We start from the raw sequence: 19,652 nt of genomic DNA, 5'->3' as shown, positions 1-19,652 counted from the left end.
AGAATGGATGTGAAGGTCAGCAGCTTTCTTCCTGTGTTTTTAGGACTTGAGCAGCAAATTGCTGTGCCTGCTTCGCATGTGGCAGGCCTCTTAACCTATTTGGTGGAACAAATTAATATTGTTTATTCTGTGGTGACATCCACGAGATTAATGGATTTTCATTAGCACTGTTCACACCATCTATGAGCAGGGTATATTTGAAATGTGCAAAAAACATAAATGGATACTTACTTAGCTTTAAAGTACCTGGGGCTTCTAATATAGCTAGATGTAAAAATGGACATAACAGTCCTTCATACAAAGTATTGAAACATGAGGCTTTATATAGTTAAGCTAAGGGGTGAATGTAAATGTACCAGAGTGAATCTCTCTTCTCATCTTCCCTTCTTCTTTCTGTGTGGACGCTTGCAAGCTGTAAGTGGGTCATTCGGAGTAGTGTAGGGTTTGAAATCCTTTTCAGTGAAACCTGGTTAAACCAAGAGGACCGCTTTAAACAAGTATGAGCGTCAAAAGAAGATAAGGGGGTGTAGGGATTATGCTTTTCTGTACACCTTTTCTTCCATGTACAGAAAAGCTGTACAGCTTTTCTTCCATGCAGAGCACTCTTGAGTGTCGGAGGAGCTGTCATGGGCAAGAATTTAATGATTTGGGTGAATTCCAGAGAAGGAAATGTTTTTTTGTCCACCTCTGCTTATAGTTAGTTTCATTTCCCTCAGCTCCTGGTTTCCTGCAGAATTTCTCAGGAATTTCATTTCCATTCCACAAAAGGAGAGGCGAGCTGAGAAAGCTCAATTTACTGGCTTGCCTGGCTTCAAATGCTTTTCCAGCGACAAAGATAGTGTAAACAGCAAGTCGTCTTAGCACTTCATACTCTGACAAGATCAAGTGAAGCCCTGGTAATGTTAATGAAACGGTGTCTGTAGGGTTGTATGGGCCGCTTAGAGCGCAGGTTGATTATCACCAGGGGGTGTCTGAAGCACGGGGCATACTTTGAGGCCAGTGCAGCATCCAGTAATGGCATGACGGGTCCAGTGTGTTAGCCTCTCTTGAATTACTTGGTCCTTGATCTTCTGCATATGAGAGGCATAGACCTGGGCTATAAATTGAGCACCGCTTCAGTGCAATATCATAAATACAGCATTATAAGAATCTGTATATCACTGCAATAAGTACTTGAACCACCGACGGTTTTTCTTCCCAGATGTTCTACCTGAAAGCTCTGTTCATCGCATTGCAGAACATGAGGTTGTTCTTCAAGCTTGCTTCTCTGTCTGTTTGAGAAATGAGTTAGCCTTCAGTTAGAATTCATGAACAGAATCCGTGCAGAGTAGATTCTTGTTAGTACTTGTCTTATAATTTGTATAATGTGTATTTGTGTGGTCTATATTTTAAAAAACCACAAAACTTCAAAAACTAAAAGGCCATTGCAGTTCAAGGATTTGATGCATACTTATATAATACTTTAACAGGCCCCTTTGAAAATTTTAGACTAACTCCATCATTCTGAAACCTTAAAGCCGGGGTGTATTTCTGCACAGCAGAAGCAGTTGGGCCGTTCGGGCCAATTGCTCGGGAATGCTTTGCTTTGGCAGGCTGTGTGAGAACAGCCCGGGCACGGCTTGTTCCAGTGCTGTGAGCTTACGCACGAAATACACTAATGGTCGTTTAATCAGAAAGTCCTAGGCCAATAATGCTTTGTACACTTGTGTAGTAAACAAGAACTTTTAGCCTCCAGGATGAAGCAGAATGCTTGTCTTACTGATATTGACATGTCCTGTTGATTTTTCTGTGTAACTTACAGAAGGGTTATTTATTTTACCTTGGATATACTTAATAGTTATCACTAATATTTAAGAGGCCAAATTTCATCCTGTACCAGGGAATGGAGGGTGAAGACAGTATATCCTGTTCCTGAGTGACTTGTGCCACAACAGGGTAAAATGCTTTTGGACTGTAACGGAGAGAGGATAGAAGAGGGACAAAGTAATGTAAGGTCAGGGTGCAGTTGCCCGTGTGATGGGCAGAAAGGAGAGTTGTTGCACAAGTTTTTGCTGTGGCTTAGGGTAAGGGGCTACGCACGTTTGCCAGGTGAATGCCCGTCCTCAGTTTGAGATTCACCGGAATGCATCCCACCACGCGGTGCAGCTGTCCCCTCAGAGCCATCTGCGGGCTGTCAGGTTGAATGTTCTGCCAGGTCTCCTCTGCTATTCGCACCCTTCTCAAGTATAGCTCAGCTCGTAAAGGCTGGATTTTCCTCTCCTCAGTGAAATTCTGCTCTTCGTAGAGTGGAAGAGTTTTTCCCTTCCAAATTTATATATTATAATGAAGGTGTATTCAAATGTGGGGCACTGGGATTTGGTTTCCCTTCTTTAACAAAACAAGATGGAACACAGAACCTTCCTTTTTAATGGACGCTCACTGTCTGCTCAGTTTGGTTTGATTTTTGAAGTCTTTGACGTGGCTCTCATTCAGGTGAAGGATTATAGCTTTTAATTCAGACAAAGGGCTTCCACATAAGGTATTTCCTGATGCGCTTTCTCATTGCTTAAATCCAGTTCAGTGGTAAGTTGTTATGCAAACATTTTGGTTTTTGATCTTGCTGCGATAGCCAGCAGGTTAACTGTTGGTGAAACTTGTTGGAAAAGCTTTGGAGGAGAGTATTGTGTTCTAGTTCTAATGTCTTTTTAAACACTTTTTTTTTTTTACTAGAAATTGCAGTGAAAAGCTTAAACTCTCATTTTTTTCCATCTTAAAATAAAGTCTGTGTTCTCTACTGTTTTAAGAAAAGGAGTAGGGAAAGTCATCTTGCATCTAATATCCACTTTTACAAATACAAGTTGTGCAGTGGATCATCATCCCAGTACTTACCTGAACCATCTGGACAACAACTTCTTGGTGCAGGTACTAAGGGAACCGGCCAGGAAAGGTGCCTTCCTCAATTTGTTGTTTATTAACAGAGGGGGCCGCCTGGGCCATGGCGACCGTGAAGCAGTCAAGTTTAAAATCTATGGTAAGAGAGGAAAACTGCCAGCGAGCCCCCAACTCTGGGTGCGAGGAGAGCAGACTTCAGCTCGCTCAGGGAACTGCTTAGTAAGGTCCCCTGGGGGAAAGCCTCTGAAGGTGCCGGGGTTCGTCAGTGCTGGCCACTTTGTAAGTACCACCTCCTAAGAGCACGGGAGCAGGCAAAATGTCCAGCGTAGAGCTGGATAAATGTGTAATGCAGGGGGTGAGCAATGGGCTGATGGGTCAGGCTCAAAGGGGCACAGTAACTGGGGTTACATCGGGCTGGCGGCCAGTCACTAGTGGAGTTCCACAGGCATCCATCCTGGGGCTGGTACCCTTTCATGCCTTCATAAAGGCCTTGGATGCAGGGCTGGAGGCATACTAAGTGCTGATGACCCAAAACTGGGAGGAGCTGTTGACGCTCTCAGGGCAGAGAGGCCCCGCGGAGGGATCTGGGCAATCACCAACCCTATGAAGCTGAACAAGGGCAAGGGCTGGGTTTTGCCTCTGGGGCACGGCCGCCCTGGCTGTACAGGCAGCCTGGGGAGCGAGGGGCTGGGGAGCAGCTCTGCAGGGACCCGGGGGCTCTGCTTGATGGCAAGTTGAACATGAGCCCCCAGCGTGCCCTGGCAGCCCAGAGGGCCAGCCGTGCCCTGGGGGGCATCGAGCCCTGCATCGCAGCCAGGCGAGGGGGGGGATTGTCCCGCTCTGCCCCACGCTGGGGCGGCCTCACCTCGAGTGCTGTGGGCAGCGTTGGGTGCCGCAGGACATTGGGGGTATAAAGCTACTGGAGAGTGTCCCGAGGAGGGCATGGAGTTGGGGAAGGGTTTAGAGGGGAAACCGTACGAGGAGCGGCTGGAGTCCCTTGGGTTGTTCAGCTGGAGCAGAGGAGGCCGAGGGCAGCCTCATGGCGCTCTGCAGCTCCCTCCCAAGGGGAGGAGGAGGGGCAGGGCTGGTCTCTGCTCTCTGGTGACCAACGCCAGGCCCCGAGGGAATGGCAGGGAGATGTGCCAGGGGAGGGTTAGGCTGGGCATTAGGAGAAGGTTCTTCCCCCAGAGGGTGGTGGAGCCCTGGCACAGGCTCCCCAGGGAGGCATCACGGCACCAGCCTGGCGATATTCCAGAAGCACTTGGCCAAGGCCCTCAGAGACACGGTGTGAATTTGGGGTGTGCTGTGCAGGGACGGGAGCTGGGCTCGATGGTCCTTGTGGGGGGTCCTTCCCAACCCAGTGTGTTCTGATTCTACTTTGAAAATCTAACTAGTCATATCTTGATGGCATTGACTGGGTCAAGATTTACAGGCAAGTGAATAAATAAGGTTTGTTAAACTACCTCATATTTGTTAAGGACCAGAAATGTGCATATAGAAAATTTCTGTGTTTCAGAAGATATACAGCCATTCATTCATAGATCTGAATCTGCTTCTTTCATGGTGGGTGGGTTGTCTGCGTAGTCCCCGTAAGCCTTATTTGTACTCCTGGGTAACTAAAGCTGCCTTGGTCTTTTCCAGATAGAGTTCTTAGTACTGCATCACTGCCAAGCAGCATTTTTTTTTCCTAGCAATAAAAAAATAACTTCTCTCTTTGTAAATGAGAACATTTAAGGAAGTGCAAACAGTGGAGGAAAAAAACACTTAAGCCCAATTTGAACAAGGGCTGCTGTCGAGAGTCATACTGATGGGGGAAGTTAACTGCAAAAAAGCAAAGTTTAACTGTGGTGCTTGGATGGTGGCAGGGGTTTGGCTTGTAGCAGTGAAGGTCCTCATTTTAGAGGACTGTTCGTCATTCCATCTCTGGCTTCACAGAAATGTTCCTCTCCAAAAAGCTGACTACATGTATATTAAAGATGACTTTTGTTTCCCATGGTGCAGTCCAGTTCATGACCCCCTTCCTGGTGCCTAGGAACGCTACCTTACCAAAAACTCGTTCTAGAGCTGTTTGAGGTATATCTGCTCTGACCATCTGCTTTCTTCCACGTACACGCCCTTGAGCTGATTACGAACATATCAGCTAACATCCGTGAGAGACACTGGCACTGAGATACTGCTTTGCAGAAGTATAATGATTTTTAAACATATGTATGTATTATGAAGAGAATAGTAGAGAACTATGAACAGCTGTAGATGGGGGATGAGAAGGTATTTGCTGATTTGTGAGTGTTAATGCAGAATTGTTTCTTTCGAAATGCAGATGCCAAGAATTTGAAACTTCTTTCAAGAGATTTTGCTACTGATCTACAGTGCTCTAATGTAGGGGAAGGAAGGGGATAGATGCAGCGATATGCAGGAATGATCAGGGTGCTGGAATGCAGCCCGCCAAGCTAGGGCAGCATCCTGCTTGAGTGACCCTCTTGTTTTGTGTGTGTTTCAGCATAATTCAGAAATTCCACATCCTTGAAGCAGATAGGAGAGCATGGTGAATGTTGGTATGTACTTGCAGATTAGTACCCGAACATGGTCAGGTGTTGCAGGCAGGAATTCAAGTTTGTGCATGGCACACACAAAATGCCGTGCACTAGACTTGCTTGCCAGGATGAATCTCTTCGTGTGTTCTCCTGAGGTGTCCTTGCAGTATGTTGTGCTACCCTTACAAGGCTGCTGTTCTAGCAATTTTGAACAGAAAATACCTAAAAAATAAAACATCTTTACAGCGTATTTCTTGCAATTAAGCTATGAAGAAAATAGGCCATGTGCTTTACTTTCTGAATGGTGACTAAAATTCCTGTTGATTTCACCAGGTCCTCTATTTGGAGGATCCAACTGCTATGGGAATAACAGCACAGTGTAAGATTGCTTGCAGGTTTTATCAGATCTTTTTTCTTCCTGTAAGTGTAGAAATCAGTTTTGAGTCATCTAATAGGAATATTGAACAATCGCTGTCCTTTAAGGCAGGAGACAGGGAATATATTAGTCTGGTCACAGAAGCTGAGTAACTTACTGAGTAACTGAGTTTCTCCACTGAGGCCTGAGCACATGCCTGCTACCAAGGTATTTTATTAGCCCTAGGCATGGTTTGAGAAGTAAAAAGCCAGAACAGTGTCTTCGGTCCTTCTGAAAATTGGGTTGAGGTCATACCTAAATCATGTTCTAAAGATGGTGTTTTGAAAGGATCCCATTATTGCCGATACTAGAATCCCACAATCTAAGGGCAGCAGCAGCAAGTATAATTCCCTTGGGTATGAAAAATGACTGCATTGGGTTTAAAGTAGTCTCACTTTTGAATTGCTTTCATGTCTTTAAACACAGCTGAAATACTAGCAAAGAGAAAAGTAAAATAAATCCTGTTATTTTGACTCTACTCTGAACATGAGTTGCTAAGGGAAGCAGTTGGAGAAGAAGCTTTAATACAGTGCTATTTTGGTTGAAATTATTCTTGTTAGTGTTCGTACTGTTAACATGCATTAAGAAAGTTACGGGTTTATGTAATGAGGCCATTACATTTGAAGTTCAAGCTGCTTCACCATACTGTGTTTTTCTTGGTGCACAATGCCCACTTCTAATGCCTCGGAGTACACAAATGTTCCAGAGGCTGGTAGGAAATTGTAGAAGTACATTATTAGGGAACAACAATTGCAGGTTTAAAATAATTTTTTTGAAAGGTCTGTACATAAATGTCTCGGCCAAAGAGGCGTTGTGACGCCTCGTGTCAGCACCAGCTGTAGAGGTTTTGTGCGGGTGAGCTCACCCTCGTCTTACTTGTGTTTCACGTCAGAATCTCCACACACCGTATTTTTTGAGACGTGACAGAAGAAAATGGTAAAATTAAGTAATGTCCTTGCAGCACCCTTCTTAGCTGCATTTAGTCCTACAGCAGCTGCATTTCACTCTTGCATTGAGTCCATCAGATTACTGCAGCTGCTTTGCTCTTGAGGAACTGTCTTTTGCGATTGTATCTATATAGTAAAATTGAAACCCTGGGAGAAAGGTGTGTAATATCTAATGATTTTATTTGTAAAGAAAGTCTTCTCATACAGGAAAAAATGTGTAGCATTTTATAATATACTCTGCTTTATCAGACTGCTAAAGAAATATTGGATAATACAGTTCAGTTATTTCCTGTCTGCAAAGCTGGACTTGAGACAAAATTTCTGGTTCAAAACACCTCAATAATGTAGAAAAATCCACTCGATTATATTAGAAAAGAAAGCAGTCTTTGATCTTCCTTTAGTCTTCTCATGCTCTTTTAATAGCTCCAGCCGTGGCAATGCACGTGCTGCTTTGGCTCATGTGTCTCTTATTGCGTTGTACCACAAATTACAGGTTTCCTCCTGTGCTGTGTTGGTCCATGGCGAAGCGAGATCTTTAAGTGTCCTATAGTCTTTAGCAGCTTTTGCCTGCCTGCTCTGCAGTGTGGAAGAGGGCGCTACACTTAAATCAGAGCAAATATTTTGATGTGGCTATGGTTTACTATAATCAGCTTTTCTTCAAACAGGGCTGTGCTGAGAAACGATGCATTACAAGAACATATTGGCAATGGTACATAAAGAAATAAAACCAGCCCAATTTAAGACCCCAGTAAAACTGACTGAACAGTTTTCAATACTCTGTGCATGTTCTTTAGGGAAGAAAGAATCCTGTGTTGCTGTTAATCTCTTTGAAACCTTCAAGTACTCTGTCGCTGTAAGCACTGAGAGTGCCAACTTCTGGCAAGATAATTATTTTGTTCTCTTCCAAATTGAACACATTCAATTCACTCTTCCTATTCAGAAGAACAAATTCTTCTTGGGCATTTTTTTGCTCACAGTTCAATAAACACTTCTGAGCAGGTAATGTTGTAATTTGCAAGTGTTCACAGGGCAAATAGTCCTCAAAATGCTTCTTAAGGGGAGAAATGCATCAATATGCAATGAAGGAGAGACTTGCAAAAGCTTGGCAGAGAGGAGGCTACTCAGATGGGGAAAATTCATTGTGATCCTAAAGTAAAAATACTTATAAAATAATGAGAAAAATGCTAGATACCCACTTCCCCATATCTCCCATCTATAAAATAATTGTTCTAACATGAAGTCCTTAAAAAAAAATTTAAATGAAGCAATCTGAAAACCAGACTGCTTCGCAATTCTGCTTCTTCTGGAAATCTTTTCTTCTGACTTAGGACAACATTTAGCTACAGTCAATGTAGTTAAAATGGGGATTAATTTGGAAAGAATGCTGAGACTTATTCAGTGAGAGGGATGAGATATTCTTGAATGACTGTAAAATATAAAGCCTTCTGTCCAGAATGAGAGCCTCATAAAGGAAATAAGAAACTTCTTATACAACAGTAATAGAGCCCATCCTTTCTCTTGGAGCTGCAAAAGGCTTTCCCCCCACTGCTTGCTGTTGTGTTACAACACTAATGCTCCGTCACTTATTGTGCGCACATCTCTGAACCCAGAAATTGTTTCTATTCTTAATTTAAACAAAACAAGCCATGCACAGATGAAAATTTGACAGAAGGAGCACGCATACTTGCTCTATGGTCGTACCCCATGTATGTTACAGAGGAGCTTTATGGGCTCGGGACAATCATGCTGTAAAAAATGGTTTAAAAATATGCACGAGGGGAAAAAAGCTGACACTGTTTTAGTGCACTGCATCACTGTCACCACAGTAACATGGCATTCAGACTAAGTATTTCTATTCTTATAAAGGGCGAATTAAGAGACCTTTTCTCTTCCAGTGCCACCATTGCATACTTTGTGCAGCTGCTGCTTATTTTCTTCCACACCCTCTCGCTGTTGGTGCTGTTCCTGTGCTGCAGCTCAGCTATAGTGCGAGCAGCTACAACTATTTAAAAAGACAGAGTGGATATTTTACCTCTTTTAAAGAATTGTTACATATTCTGCTCTCAGGTTTACTTTATGTTACTGAAGTTTTCTTCTGCACTGGGACATCTTGCAAATCCTGCCTTTTCACCAAAGCCAGTTAGGTTCTGATAATGCAAAAATAAAAGAATTCAGAACTTGGAAAGAAGGCTAAAGAATTTTAGCCACCCCATGAGGAAAAAAAGCCAGAGAGAAGCAGAGGTATGCTAGTGACAACGAAAGAAGAGGAAAATAAAAACCAACCCAGCTGTGTGGTTTTTTTTCCAGCCATGGTGGTTCTAAAACTAAAGTTCAACAAGTTTACTAATGGGAATAACTCCCATTTTCCTCTTACCTGTTTTGCCGATCCCGGATTCTTAGCTAACCTCCCCAAGGGTTTCTGATTTCGTACCATCTTCTCTCTGTGTGTCAGGTATTTGAGATGAACTTATATGACTATATTCTTTAACCAAGATCAAAGCTATTGCTAGCTCTGCATTATTGCAAAAAGTTTACATTTTCAGAAGGATGAAGTGGCTGCATTGTATTGGAGAGACTTACTGTATGTTGTTGGACAAAATGGTGAGCTCATACGCTGTGCAGTGATACCAGTATGAATGCTCTGCGCATAGGAGGCTTGAGAGCTCTGTTAGCTTACGAAACAGGCTTTGAAATGTTTTCATTAGACCTTTGGGAGCTGTATGGGAAACCCTCTAAATAGTTGGTGAAACACCGATAATTAGCACGTGGCGTTTTTAATCCAATGTGTGATTGTTTTTGTCTTGTGGTATTTTGGAACTAGAGGGTCTTATTTTCCTGTTATTGCTGACAAGAGGATTGTCATTGTACACAACGAACAATTTTCTTTTTGGAGGGAGGTGAGAAATGGGGTATTTCTTGTGGTGTTCTAAAAATTGTTTTACCCAGAATGGACTATGTTAGGAATGTATTAATAAATGGATTGTCTGGAATGCACTGTGACTATTCTCAGCTGTGAGGTGGACGCCAGGAAGGCTCAATCCCTTCTGTGAAAGATATGCAGGACTTTGCCTCCAAATGGTGGTGATGTCAGCAAAGGAACCCTACACACACTCTCAGGAATTAACTGTTTGTCATCTTCTCTTCCCATCTTTATAGGCATACGAAAGGAGGTTTCCTACATGCCCTCTGATCCCTATGTTTGTAGCCAGTGACACTGTAAGTGAATACAAGAGCGAGGATGAAGCTATCCATGTGATTGAACGGCGCTGTAAGCTGGATATAGATGCACCGCGGCTATTGAAAAAGGTGATTAGGTTTGGAGTGCCTGCTTTATACTTCTGGATATCCTTTCACATGAATATTGTATCTTGATGGAATCTATGTCATCTTCCTCAGATTGCAGGAGTGGATTATGTCTACTTTGTCCAGAAGAATTCTTTGAACAGACGAGAAAGGACTTTGCATATAGAAGCCTACAACGAAACCTTCTCTAATAGAGTCATTATTAACGAACACTGCTGTTACACAGTGAGTAACAGGCTCTTGGTGCTGCTACAGATGGAGCTAAGGCAGGGTTTGGATTTCAGGACTCATACACAGAAATCGGGTTGTTCTTGGCTTTTGCCTCGTGAGAAAAAATAACCAACACACCACCATGAGTGAAAATTGTTGTTAGTGTTAAATGTAACACACTTGCTTGAAGAACTGAAACGAGTTTGGCACCCTCTTACTTAGAGCATCTTCTCAGAGAGCAGAACGCAACATAATTTGCTGTGTTTGACAGCTCTGTTTAGGCAAACCTGTGGTCTGTAATACCGTGTGGGGCTTGGTGAGACTGGTGACACCCTGACAGAACTGTTATCGGAAAGTTCAGTGTAGCTTATTTGCCTTCTGCTCAGCTCAGACAAATGCTCATCAGGTCAGCTGTGTTTTAACCTGATTCTTTCCACCATTCTTGGCCTTCAGCGCGGACGATTTTTCTGATACAAAGGAGTCTGGTGGCATGCTTACTGCTATGCCCTGGTCCTGTTTTATCTGAGTGGCCTAGCCAATACCCATAGGCTCATGCAGCACACATGGATAGCAGTAAAACTTCCAATCGATGTTAAAGGTCAAATCAAAACCAGAAAATGCAACCGATTTATTTGTATTGTAGTATTCATTTTATGTGCAGGTGATAACGTTTTCTGTTGTATACAGAACCATGGTTAAAAGGTCACTGAATGTCGAACCCACTTGACACGATTATCTGGGGTTTTTTGTTATTATTTCTGCAATTATTTCCAAGGCACACTTAAAAATACCTCTCCACCTGCTATTTTTCTGTGAAAGCCGCTCAGTTTAAACAGAGGAAATGCTATACAGAAAAGTGCAGGTAATAAATATGTACAAAACACAGCGCTGCTTCTTGCCCTTGCTGTAGTTGAGCAAGAAATCAGTAGGTAAATACAAAACCAGAATTTTAATTCAAGAATAAATTGTTTTTCAAAGTTAATTCTGATTACAGTTATTTTATAATTGAATTTATGAAAGGACAGGAAGGTTCTTAAATGTTATGATTTGTACTTAGGCTGTACAAGCTGTTCTTGTAACCCCCATTCCCTAATGCAGAAGAAGCAAATGAAGGGAAATGGGTTTATTTTTTCTGAAGTTGTCTTGTTATAAAGTGTTGATACTGTTCCCAGTCAATTTTAGCATGTTGTGAGGGGGAGGAGAACCTTAAGGCATCAGAACAATCACCTGCTCAGAAATCCAGCTTTCTGTGGTGTTTGTATAACTACAAATTCAGAGCGCAGCCTGGAAATTCCTTGACAAGTCGTCTTTTCGCTGAAGAGTTTAGAAAACAGCTTTCCTTCAGAGCAGTAACATCTGTTTCAGGATCATCTCAGCAAACTAAGATATAAGCTAAGAAGAAAGTTGGGAGTGCTCTAAGATAGCTTTTTCAGCAAGTGAGAAGTTTACGCTTCTGTAGCATTATCATAGGAGTACAAAGTAAAATAGTCTTCAGCCTACAAAATACTAAGGTACTTTGTACGTCAACAAGGGAATGATCTATCACAGTATGTCTGTGGCAGCCATGTCTAGACTGCAGTGCTTGGGAATGCTTACGCTGTACTTGCTGCAGTCTTTAAGCTATTTGGCCTTGGTCTATCAGCCTAACCTGCAGCAGCAGCGGCCGGTTCACTGGGGAGTATGTGCCCTGTTCAGCAGATACACTACAGTCACAGCCCGTATCTAGAATGAGATAGTGTTAACTGTATAAAGATGCCAGTCCTTTGGCTCTTGGCTGGCACACTGGTGCTTCTCTACCCTCTCCTTTCTTGCTAAGAAAACCACGCTGTGCTAGCCGTGAGGCCATAGGAGGGCTTCTCGGTCTGTCTGCTCTTTAGCGTTACCTTGCCCAAACCATGTTTTGCAAATGAAGCAAAAGGCTGCAAATTCCACTTGAATGTTTTTGGCTATGTGAACCTGTAAAACAAGAAACAGTCATTTCAAATATTGTGAGGGAAAAAAATACTAAATTAGCTAAACTGTATGACTTCCTTTTAACTAATAGGTTCATCCTGACAATGAAGACTGGACCTGTTTTGAACAGTCAGCAAGTCTGGATATTAAATCTTTTTTCGGTTTTGAAAGCACAGTGGAAAAGATTGCCATGAAGCAGTACACCAGCAATATTAAAAAGGTGAGGTTGCAGCTGTGAACAAGGTGCCTGGCTCTAAGTCACCAAAAGACAATGTAGCTGCTGCTGAGTAACAGGCTGTTCTGCTCAAAAAGCTGGGCTGCTCCTCTTTAGCTTGGGCACCGTGTGTGTGTAGGTAGGTATTTTCAAGGGGAATCTTGAGAGAGGTCTGGCCACTTAATGGGTTTCCAGCCCAATCCTTTCTGTGTCTAAATGAGTGCTTTTAGAAGCTGAAGTAAATTTTCCTTTTTGAAGGGAAAAGAAATAATAGAATATTACCTGAAGCAGCTGGAGGAAGAAGGAATAACTTTCATTCCTCGTTGGACTCCTCCTGTTGCATGTAAATTAGAGAGCAGCACATCCCACACAAGACGACCGGTTTCACCCGCTATTAACATACCAGACGCTGCCACAAAGGAGGGCTTGAACAATAAGGAGATCCTCAACACCTCAAGCAGCCCCTCGGAGCCCACCGCAGGAACGCCTGATGGTATGGTGGTCTGACTTGTTCTAGTGGGATTCTTTGTACTGCAGAGGCTCTCAGCACTGTGCTGCTTCTCACGGGCAGCCAAAAATCTTCACATGGGCTGTTTGGTAACACAGTGTTGAAGTGCAGGCTTGCAAAGCAGCAACGTGTGGGATAGCTTGGATAGCTGTTATGAGCTGGGCTTTTTAGTAAATGAAGATCAGATATGAGTGGAAAAACTCTTCACTTTGCTGTTCATTAGATTGCAGATGGGTGGCCTACTTCTTTCCCTGAAATTCAGGGAATAATGGGGAGGAACGGGCTGAAGCTTCCCTGGACACAGTCTTCTGTTTGTTATATCTTCCTTTCCCTGTTACTAAGGGAATTTGGGAAAATTCTTGCACTGGGAGGTTTAGATCAAAGCTTCTCTTAAGTATTTCCAGAAGAAGCAAGCCCTATGGTGCTGTGGATTGACAAATCTGAATATACTGGCAAAATGCTTTTATAAATGCCTGGGTTTACTCCCTTCGTAGTTGCAGAAGGAGAATTCATTTTCTTAGTTTAACATTAAGATGACTCTGAATGTTGCCTTGCTTCATTGATGCAAAGAAACTTGAACCCTGACTGCACAGAACACAGAGCAGCTGCTTCTCTGCCTCAGTTATCAGCATGTAAGATTATTTGCTGCTTTGATTATGTCAGTTCAGGACCACTCTAATCACATGCACATCTTTTAGACAAGCTAGATGCGGACTACATCAAGCGCTATTTGGGTGACCTGACACCAATGCAGGAAAGCTGCCTCATTCGACTGAGACAGTGGCTCCAGGAGATGCACAAGGGCAAAGTAAGTTACCATTGGTCTCTCATGGCTCTATCTCAGAATGTGTGATATGCAAGGTGGACCTGATGAAACATCGTGCCACACCTCCTGTGGCTAACTGTTCCTGTTAAGTGGCCCTCCATGATCAAAAGGGTACCGAAATGAAGTCTGCACAGTGGCAAGTTCATTGTGACTGTCCAGCTGACTTTGCCACCCGAGGTGCTTAAATTATTAGTGTGACTGCTTCTCAGAATGTCAATAAACCAGCACAGGGAAATAACATCAGTTTTATAAGCCTGCCTGGTTCTACAATAAGGTTATTTTTACATTTGTTTGTTTTGGCCAAACATGATACTCTCCAATCTATGTCCCTAAAGTGCAGTACTGAAAGGGAAGCACTGCGGTCAGTTGAATCGCTGATAGCAAGGCTGGGGGTTTTCCGGTAGCTTGTGATTTACACGTATGTGTTGGCTTCCTTTTACTTAGCAATGAAATACAGTCTGTGTTTCATCTCTAGGTTCATTTAAATGGGACTGACTTAGTATGGCCACACAGGTGTAAATGATTACATTAGAGTTAATGAAATTCTTATATCCCTCATGAAGGTAGCTGCAGTACCTGACAGGGCGCATAGTTTTTGATGCAAACAAACACTGATTTGTTTGAGTAACCTCCACTGTTACATACCATCCTCTTGCGCTGGTGCAGGGCTGTGCATTTTTACACTTCGGTTGGGTTTTTTTCTTGTTTCGAACCTCGAATACAAAATTAAGTGGGATGTGGTGGTTTTGGTGGTTTGTTGTTGCTAGGTTGTTCTGTTGTTTTTTTGTTTAAATAGATCCCAAAGGATGAGCACATTTTAAGATTCCTGCGGGCCCGGGACTTCAACATTGATAAAGCAAGAGAGATCCTTTGCCAGTCACTGACATGGCGTAAGCAGCACCAGGTAGACTATATTCTAGACACCTGGAACCCTCCTCAAGTACTCCAAGATTACTATGCAGGCGGCTGGCATCACCATGACAAAGGTAAGCTCTATAGGGTGGATACTGAGCAAACAGCCGTTTTATGTTCTGAATTAAAGGTGGTAGTTGTCCCTCTGTTAACAACTGAGAAGTCTTTCCAGTCACCTCTAGTTATGTACTAAGTGCATTTAAATTGATGCTGCAAGCTCCTTAGCTGGTGGAGGCAGACTCCTAGGTCCTAATCCTTCTGACTAATACTGACATATTTAACTCTCTAAGCTACTGGCAAAGCAGAGCTCTTTAAAGTTATTAACTGCACTTCTGTAGCGCTGAGATGCTTAGAAGGGTGTTATGCAAATGCTGAGTATTCTCTTTCAGTGATTAAAAGATGTTTGTAAATAAGTGTATCTTTCTAATCAATTTATTTCTGATGTTGGATAAGTCTGCTGATGGCATAGATTAATATTTATTTGGCATTACAGTCAGCTTAATGATGAGAAGTGGGATGTTGCAAAAACATCAAATAGAGCAGGCTTATTTAAGAAGGGAAGCAGCTTTGGCTGAATTCCCTTTGTATGGTGAGCCACGGCCAGATCTTTAAAACACGGACAGCTATGCCTGCCACGCTCCCCTCTCTCCGCTTGCTTTATCGTGCACTGATCTTGCTGCTAATACATACACAGAAATTAAACGTTTCGGATTTGTTGCTTGAGGCAAGCTGGGCTCTTTAGATAAGGAAATGATCTCTTACTGTGAGCTCTCTGTGTTCCAGTTGAGTCTCCTCCCCACTAGGCACCATTGTTTCTGCTAGCTCTTCCTGCCCCAAGCTGCATGTGAAGCTGGAAGGAAGCTGTCAGCAGCAGTGGCCAGGAGACAGGGAGGACACAGAAGTTTAAGCACTGTAAAGCTGAAAAGCTTGAATAGCTCTGCCCCGCTGCTTTGGGTTTGCCAGACCTCAGGCTGAGAAAATGGAAAATCAGAATATGCTTGTGAAGATTGTAGGGAAAAAGGCCTGTGAATAAGTTCTCCCTTTCTGTCAGTTCCTTGTCCTCACTTTGCAGAGACTTCCTCCGTCAATAGCACGTAACCGGGTCCTGCCGGTGAGGGGAAAGGTACAGAAAGCCTCAAAGCGTTGCTCAATGTTTTTCTGATAAGTTCTTCAGTCTTGTGGTGAACTTCGTGCTCCCCTCCCTTCCCCTCCGGTTCCTTTGGTCTCTTTTTGCAGCGCGCCCACAAGTAAAGCAATGGTTTGTCAATAACGGAAAGAGAATTTCAAAGCTGAGCGATTCTCTATAATTTAAAATTTTACAGTGGTAGGTTCTTTTTTTAAACCCTCTTTTCTAGTATTGCTCCTTTCCTCCTACGCCGCTGAGTGTGCCAAACTTAAGCTAGCTGAATTCCGCGTATCTCTTAGCGCTAAAGCAAAGGGAGTGGTGATTATGAAGCATGTTGGCTAGAATGAGCTATCAGCACAAAAGAATAAAAGCTATTATTTTGGCTTGCGATTAGCACAGTTTTCTATACATCTGAGTGGCTTTTATTTTGATGGGAATGCTTCAGTCAAATGGTTTTTTAAATCACAAAGCTCTAATGGAATATAAAATAGAGAGTGATATTACAGCACCGTCAGCTGCGACTTTCCTTCCTCTGTCGTTTGGGCGGACCAGGGTTAGTAAGCTCTTAGTCTGGTTTTGGATGCGTGCGCGTCTGAGGGAGGGAGACCCAATATGAAGCTTAATAGCACTTCTTGTTCAGTGTTTCCAAAGCTAAACAGTACGTTCCAAGATAAGTGCTGATGCTAAAACAAAGTTTCCTTTCAGACGACCTGATAAAATACAAGAGACTGTGACCTTCCATGGGGGGTAGTGTCTTTGCCAAACAAATAACTTGCCTTGACTCTGCAGTTTTGGTTGTTTGGGGTTTTTTAATAGCATATCTTGACAGTCTCTTTCCCTGTGTCCCAAAAGGCTTAATGGTAATCTGATACCTTTCTTTGGAGGGAAGTCAAGCTGAAGAGACCACAGGACTTCAGAGATTTTTTTTATGTAGCAAGCTCTTTTTTTTAAAAATTTTGTGTCCTAGCATATTCAGTTTTATATGGTGATTATTTAGCTTTTGTACTAGAATAGATGGAGCAAAGCTTAAAAAAATGCATCATAGCTTTGGGAGGAGGATGGAAGCTGTTTCAGACAACCAGCTTCTATTGAAGAGCCAGAAATGCAAGCTTTGGTTCTCAGATTCAGTGAATGCAGTTGTTAAGCTTAATGCCTTCGTATCCTGGGCGGTACCAGGATGCCCCAGGACGCAGCAAGATGACCATGAAAAGGCAAGACTTTGAATGCAGAGGGCCCATCTGAAGCTGATCTCTGGGAGAGAGGCTGTTCTCACCAGGCTTAACCTGCCTAAGTGAACATGGCGTAGCTGCTTTTCCAGAAAGGTTGCTAAGCTATCCAGAGCAGTAGTGCATCATGTGTGATAGGAGGCGTACAGCCTCCGTTGCAGCTCTTCAGTTACAGGAAAAGCTTTAGTCCGTTAGTGTATCTTAGCTGTCCTGGAAGCTACTTACAGTCCTGAGTCTTGAATTGTGTGTACCAGGATCTTCTGCGTACCAGTGTACTTGACGAAGTCCTTTGGACTTTTCCTTGCAGAAAGTGGGAGCTATTTTTGCATCAGGATGCCTCCATTGAACTTCTGCAGTTCATTTACAGGCAATCTTTTGGTGTAGCTGGACAGGGTAAAGTCTAAATTGCCATCTGCTCCAGGTTCTCCCTCTTGCAGCTGTACAACAGAGTTCGAACTGACCGTGGCTTGTTTCCATGTGGATTTTTAGCATAAAACTAGCCCAGACAAATCGTCCGTTGCTGTAAAAATAATGGTTATATTGATATATTTGTTCTCGTTATTCAGATGGTCGCCCGCTGTATGTGCTGAGATTGGGACAGATGGATACCAAAGGCTTAGTGCGAGCTCTTGGGGAAGAGGCCTTGCTTCGATACGTAAGTATTTTTGGAGCCAGCAAGTTGCTAACAATGTGATATTTTCATTTGAAATTTCCTTCTCTGCCAGAACATTCATCACTCTGCATATTTTGATGTACTTCCCGGCCGTCTGTTTTTGGTGTGAATACATCTGAAAGCTCCTGGTAGCTGATCTGCTGCATTCTTTCCAACTGCAAACTGATGGCGGAAAGGCGTAGTTCTTGGCAGCTCATGTAGTTATTGGTTAGCATTTTCACAGATTCTTCTGCAGTTTGTGCAGGGCTTCAAACTTAAGTCTCTGCATTCTTACAAAAGAGAAAATGCCACGCTCAGATTTTGTCAAGCCTGTACTCCAAGGATAAGAATAATTTACTTTTAAAGAAAAAGAACTTGTCTGTAACTTTGCCATTTCTCTAAAGACTTCACTCAGACTGTGTTAGTGTGGATCTGCTCAGTTTCCAAGCAGAAAGCTGGCAGAATTCCAGGTTTGAAATAATTTTTTGACTCCTAGTGATGACAGTCACTGCCACAGTAACCACTGGAAACAGGCTGGATTTTAGTTTTTCTCTTCCAGTGGCATTTCCAGGCACATACTAAATTTTGTTTGTTTGCCCTCATTCTGTTTCAAGGATACTTTCTATGACTTAAAAAGGGGCTTTAGTTTCTGAGTAAATAGGAAAGCAGTGCTTAATGGGGCAGAAGTGTAGGGAGACTTCTTGTCTGTATCACTCCTGGGTCTTGGCTTTCAGGAGGATCTTGTTTACATTTTACTGCTTTTAGGGAAAAGTATGTTTGTTTTTCAACAAGATCAACCAATGGGGTAAATGTGGTCATTTCTAGTTCATGCTTTGGGGGAAAATAGTTTATCCTGGTTTGAGCTTGTAGTTTTACTTAGTCTTTGGATAGAAACATTTTTTTTCTTTGAAAAAGAAGTTTAAGGCCATGTAAGAAGTTAAGACAGTTTAAGACGGTCTTCTCTAAACAACATGTTTTCTTGTACAGGTTCTTTCAATAAATGAGGAAGGACTGAGGCGATGTGAGGAGAACACAAAAGTATTTGGCAGGCCAATAAGGTAAAATACAAGTGGATGTGCTCTTTGGGACTTACCTGGTTTCACAGTGTGTGTGGGAACTTCAGGCAACGTGATGCTGCTGAGCAAAGTTTATAAACAGAACAAGCAAAGGGTAGGCTGTGCTGCTCACATGCAGCCCCAGGCACAGCTGCAGCTAAGCGAGAGCCTCCCCAGTTACCGCCAGGAAACCCACAGCCTGCTCCAGCAGTCTCGGTGTCATGCTCGTCATGGTTCTACCTGGGGGTGTTACGCTTTTGCTCGCTTCTACTGTTGGATGTCTGCAAAGCAATGCAGCCTAAGGCCTGTTTCTGTTTCTGGGGGATTTTATAGACAGGTGTTGGTATGGGCTGCCAAAAAAATCAGGCCGTGATGATACCAGGGCTAGCCTTTCCAGTAGTTTCAGGTGTTGTTTTCATGTCACTTTTTCATCCATAGTCCATAGCAAGGCTCACTACGTAGGCTCAGTTCTTGTTTGCCTTCTCCATTTACTATATGCAGTTACTCAACTCTTGATCCAAGGTAAGGTCATGAGGCTCTTGTGAAGCCTGGGGTCTGTTTTTCCAAGTGCTGAACGTCATGTGAAGTTCAGTCAAAAAATGGCTTGCTATCCCATCTTTAAGTCATTGTAGGGATCGCTTGTGAAAGCATTAACTGCAAAATGGATTTAAGGGTGTGGAATGAATGCAGGACTGGCCCTGGAAAGAAAGTGTTTCTTGGAGTCTCTTCAATTTCTGACTCCTTCCCTTAATCTGTAAAGGTTCAGGGGTGCATGGTAGGTCTGCTTATCTTTTCCCTGTTAAAGAACTTGATGCCCTAGCTCTCAGTGGGAGGTCAAATCCAAGAGATGGGTTTCATGTGCGTAACTGAAATTGTGCTGCCTACTGGATCTTCATTTGT

The 19,652-nt window shown here is 43.0% G+C and overlaps 1 protein-coding gene across 1 annotated transcript in view; it reads left to right on the top strand.

Moving 5' to 3' along the window:
* The window catches only part of SEC14L1 (SEC14 like lipid binding 1), a 44,197-nt gene that overhangs the window by 16,183 nt on the left and 8,362 nt on the right, over nucleotides 1-19,652 (top strand). The window contains exons 3-10 of the mRNA XM_075111541.1: nucleotides 9,924-10,073; nucleotides 10,164-10,295; nucleotides 12,325-12,453; nucleotides 12,706-12,940; nucleotides 13,654-13,763; nucleotides 14,578-14,767; nucleotides 17,612-17,700; nucleotides 18,685-18,755. Coding sequence (XP_074967642.1) covers nucleotides 9,924-10,073; nucleotides 10,164-10,295; nucleotides 12,325-12,453; nucleotides 12,706-12,940; nucleotides 13,654-13,763; nucleotides 14,578-14,767; nucleotides 17,612-17,700; nucleotides 18,685-18,755 — 1,106 coding nt within the window. The remainder of the gene's footprint in view (nucleotides 1-9,923; nucleotides 10,074-10,163; nucleotides 10,296-12,324; nucleotides 12,454-12,705; nucleotides 12,941-13,653; nucleotides 13,764-14,577; nucleotides 14,768-17,611; nucleotides 17,701-18,684; nucleotides 18,756-19,652) is intronic.

The sequence above is a fragment of the Phalacrocorax aristotelis genome, chromosome 16 (assembly GCF_949628215.1).
Source record: "Phalacrocorax aristotelis chromosome 16, bGulAri2.1, whole genome shotgun sequence".
Classification (NCBI taxonomy): domain Eukaryota; kingdom Metazoa; phylum Chordata; class Aves; order Suliformes; family Phalacrocoracidae; genus Phalacrocorax; species Phalacrocorax aristotelis.
Note: the sequence above shows the minus strand (reverse complement) of the source record. Positions and strands in the feature narration are given on the sequence as shown.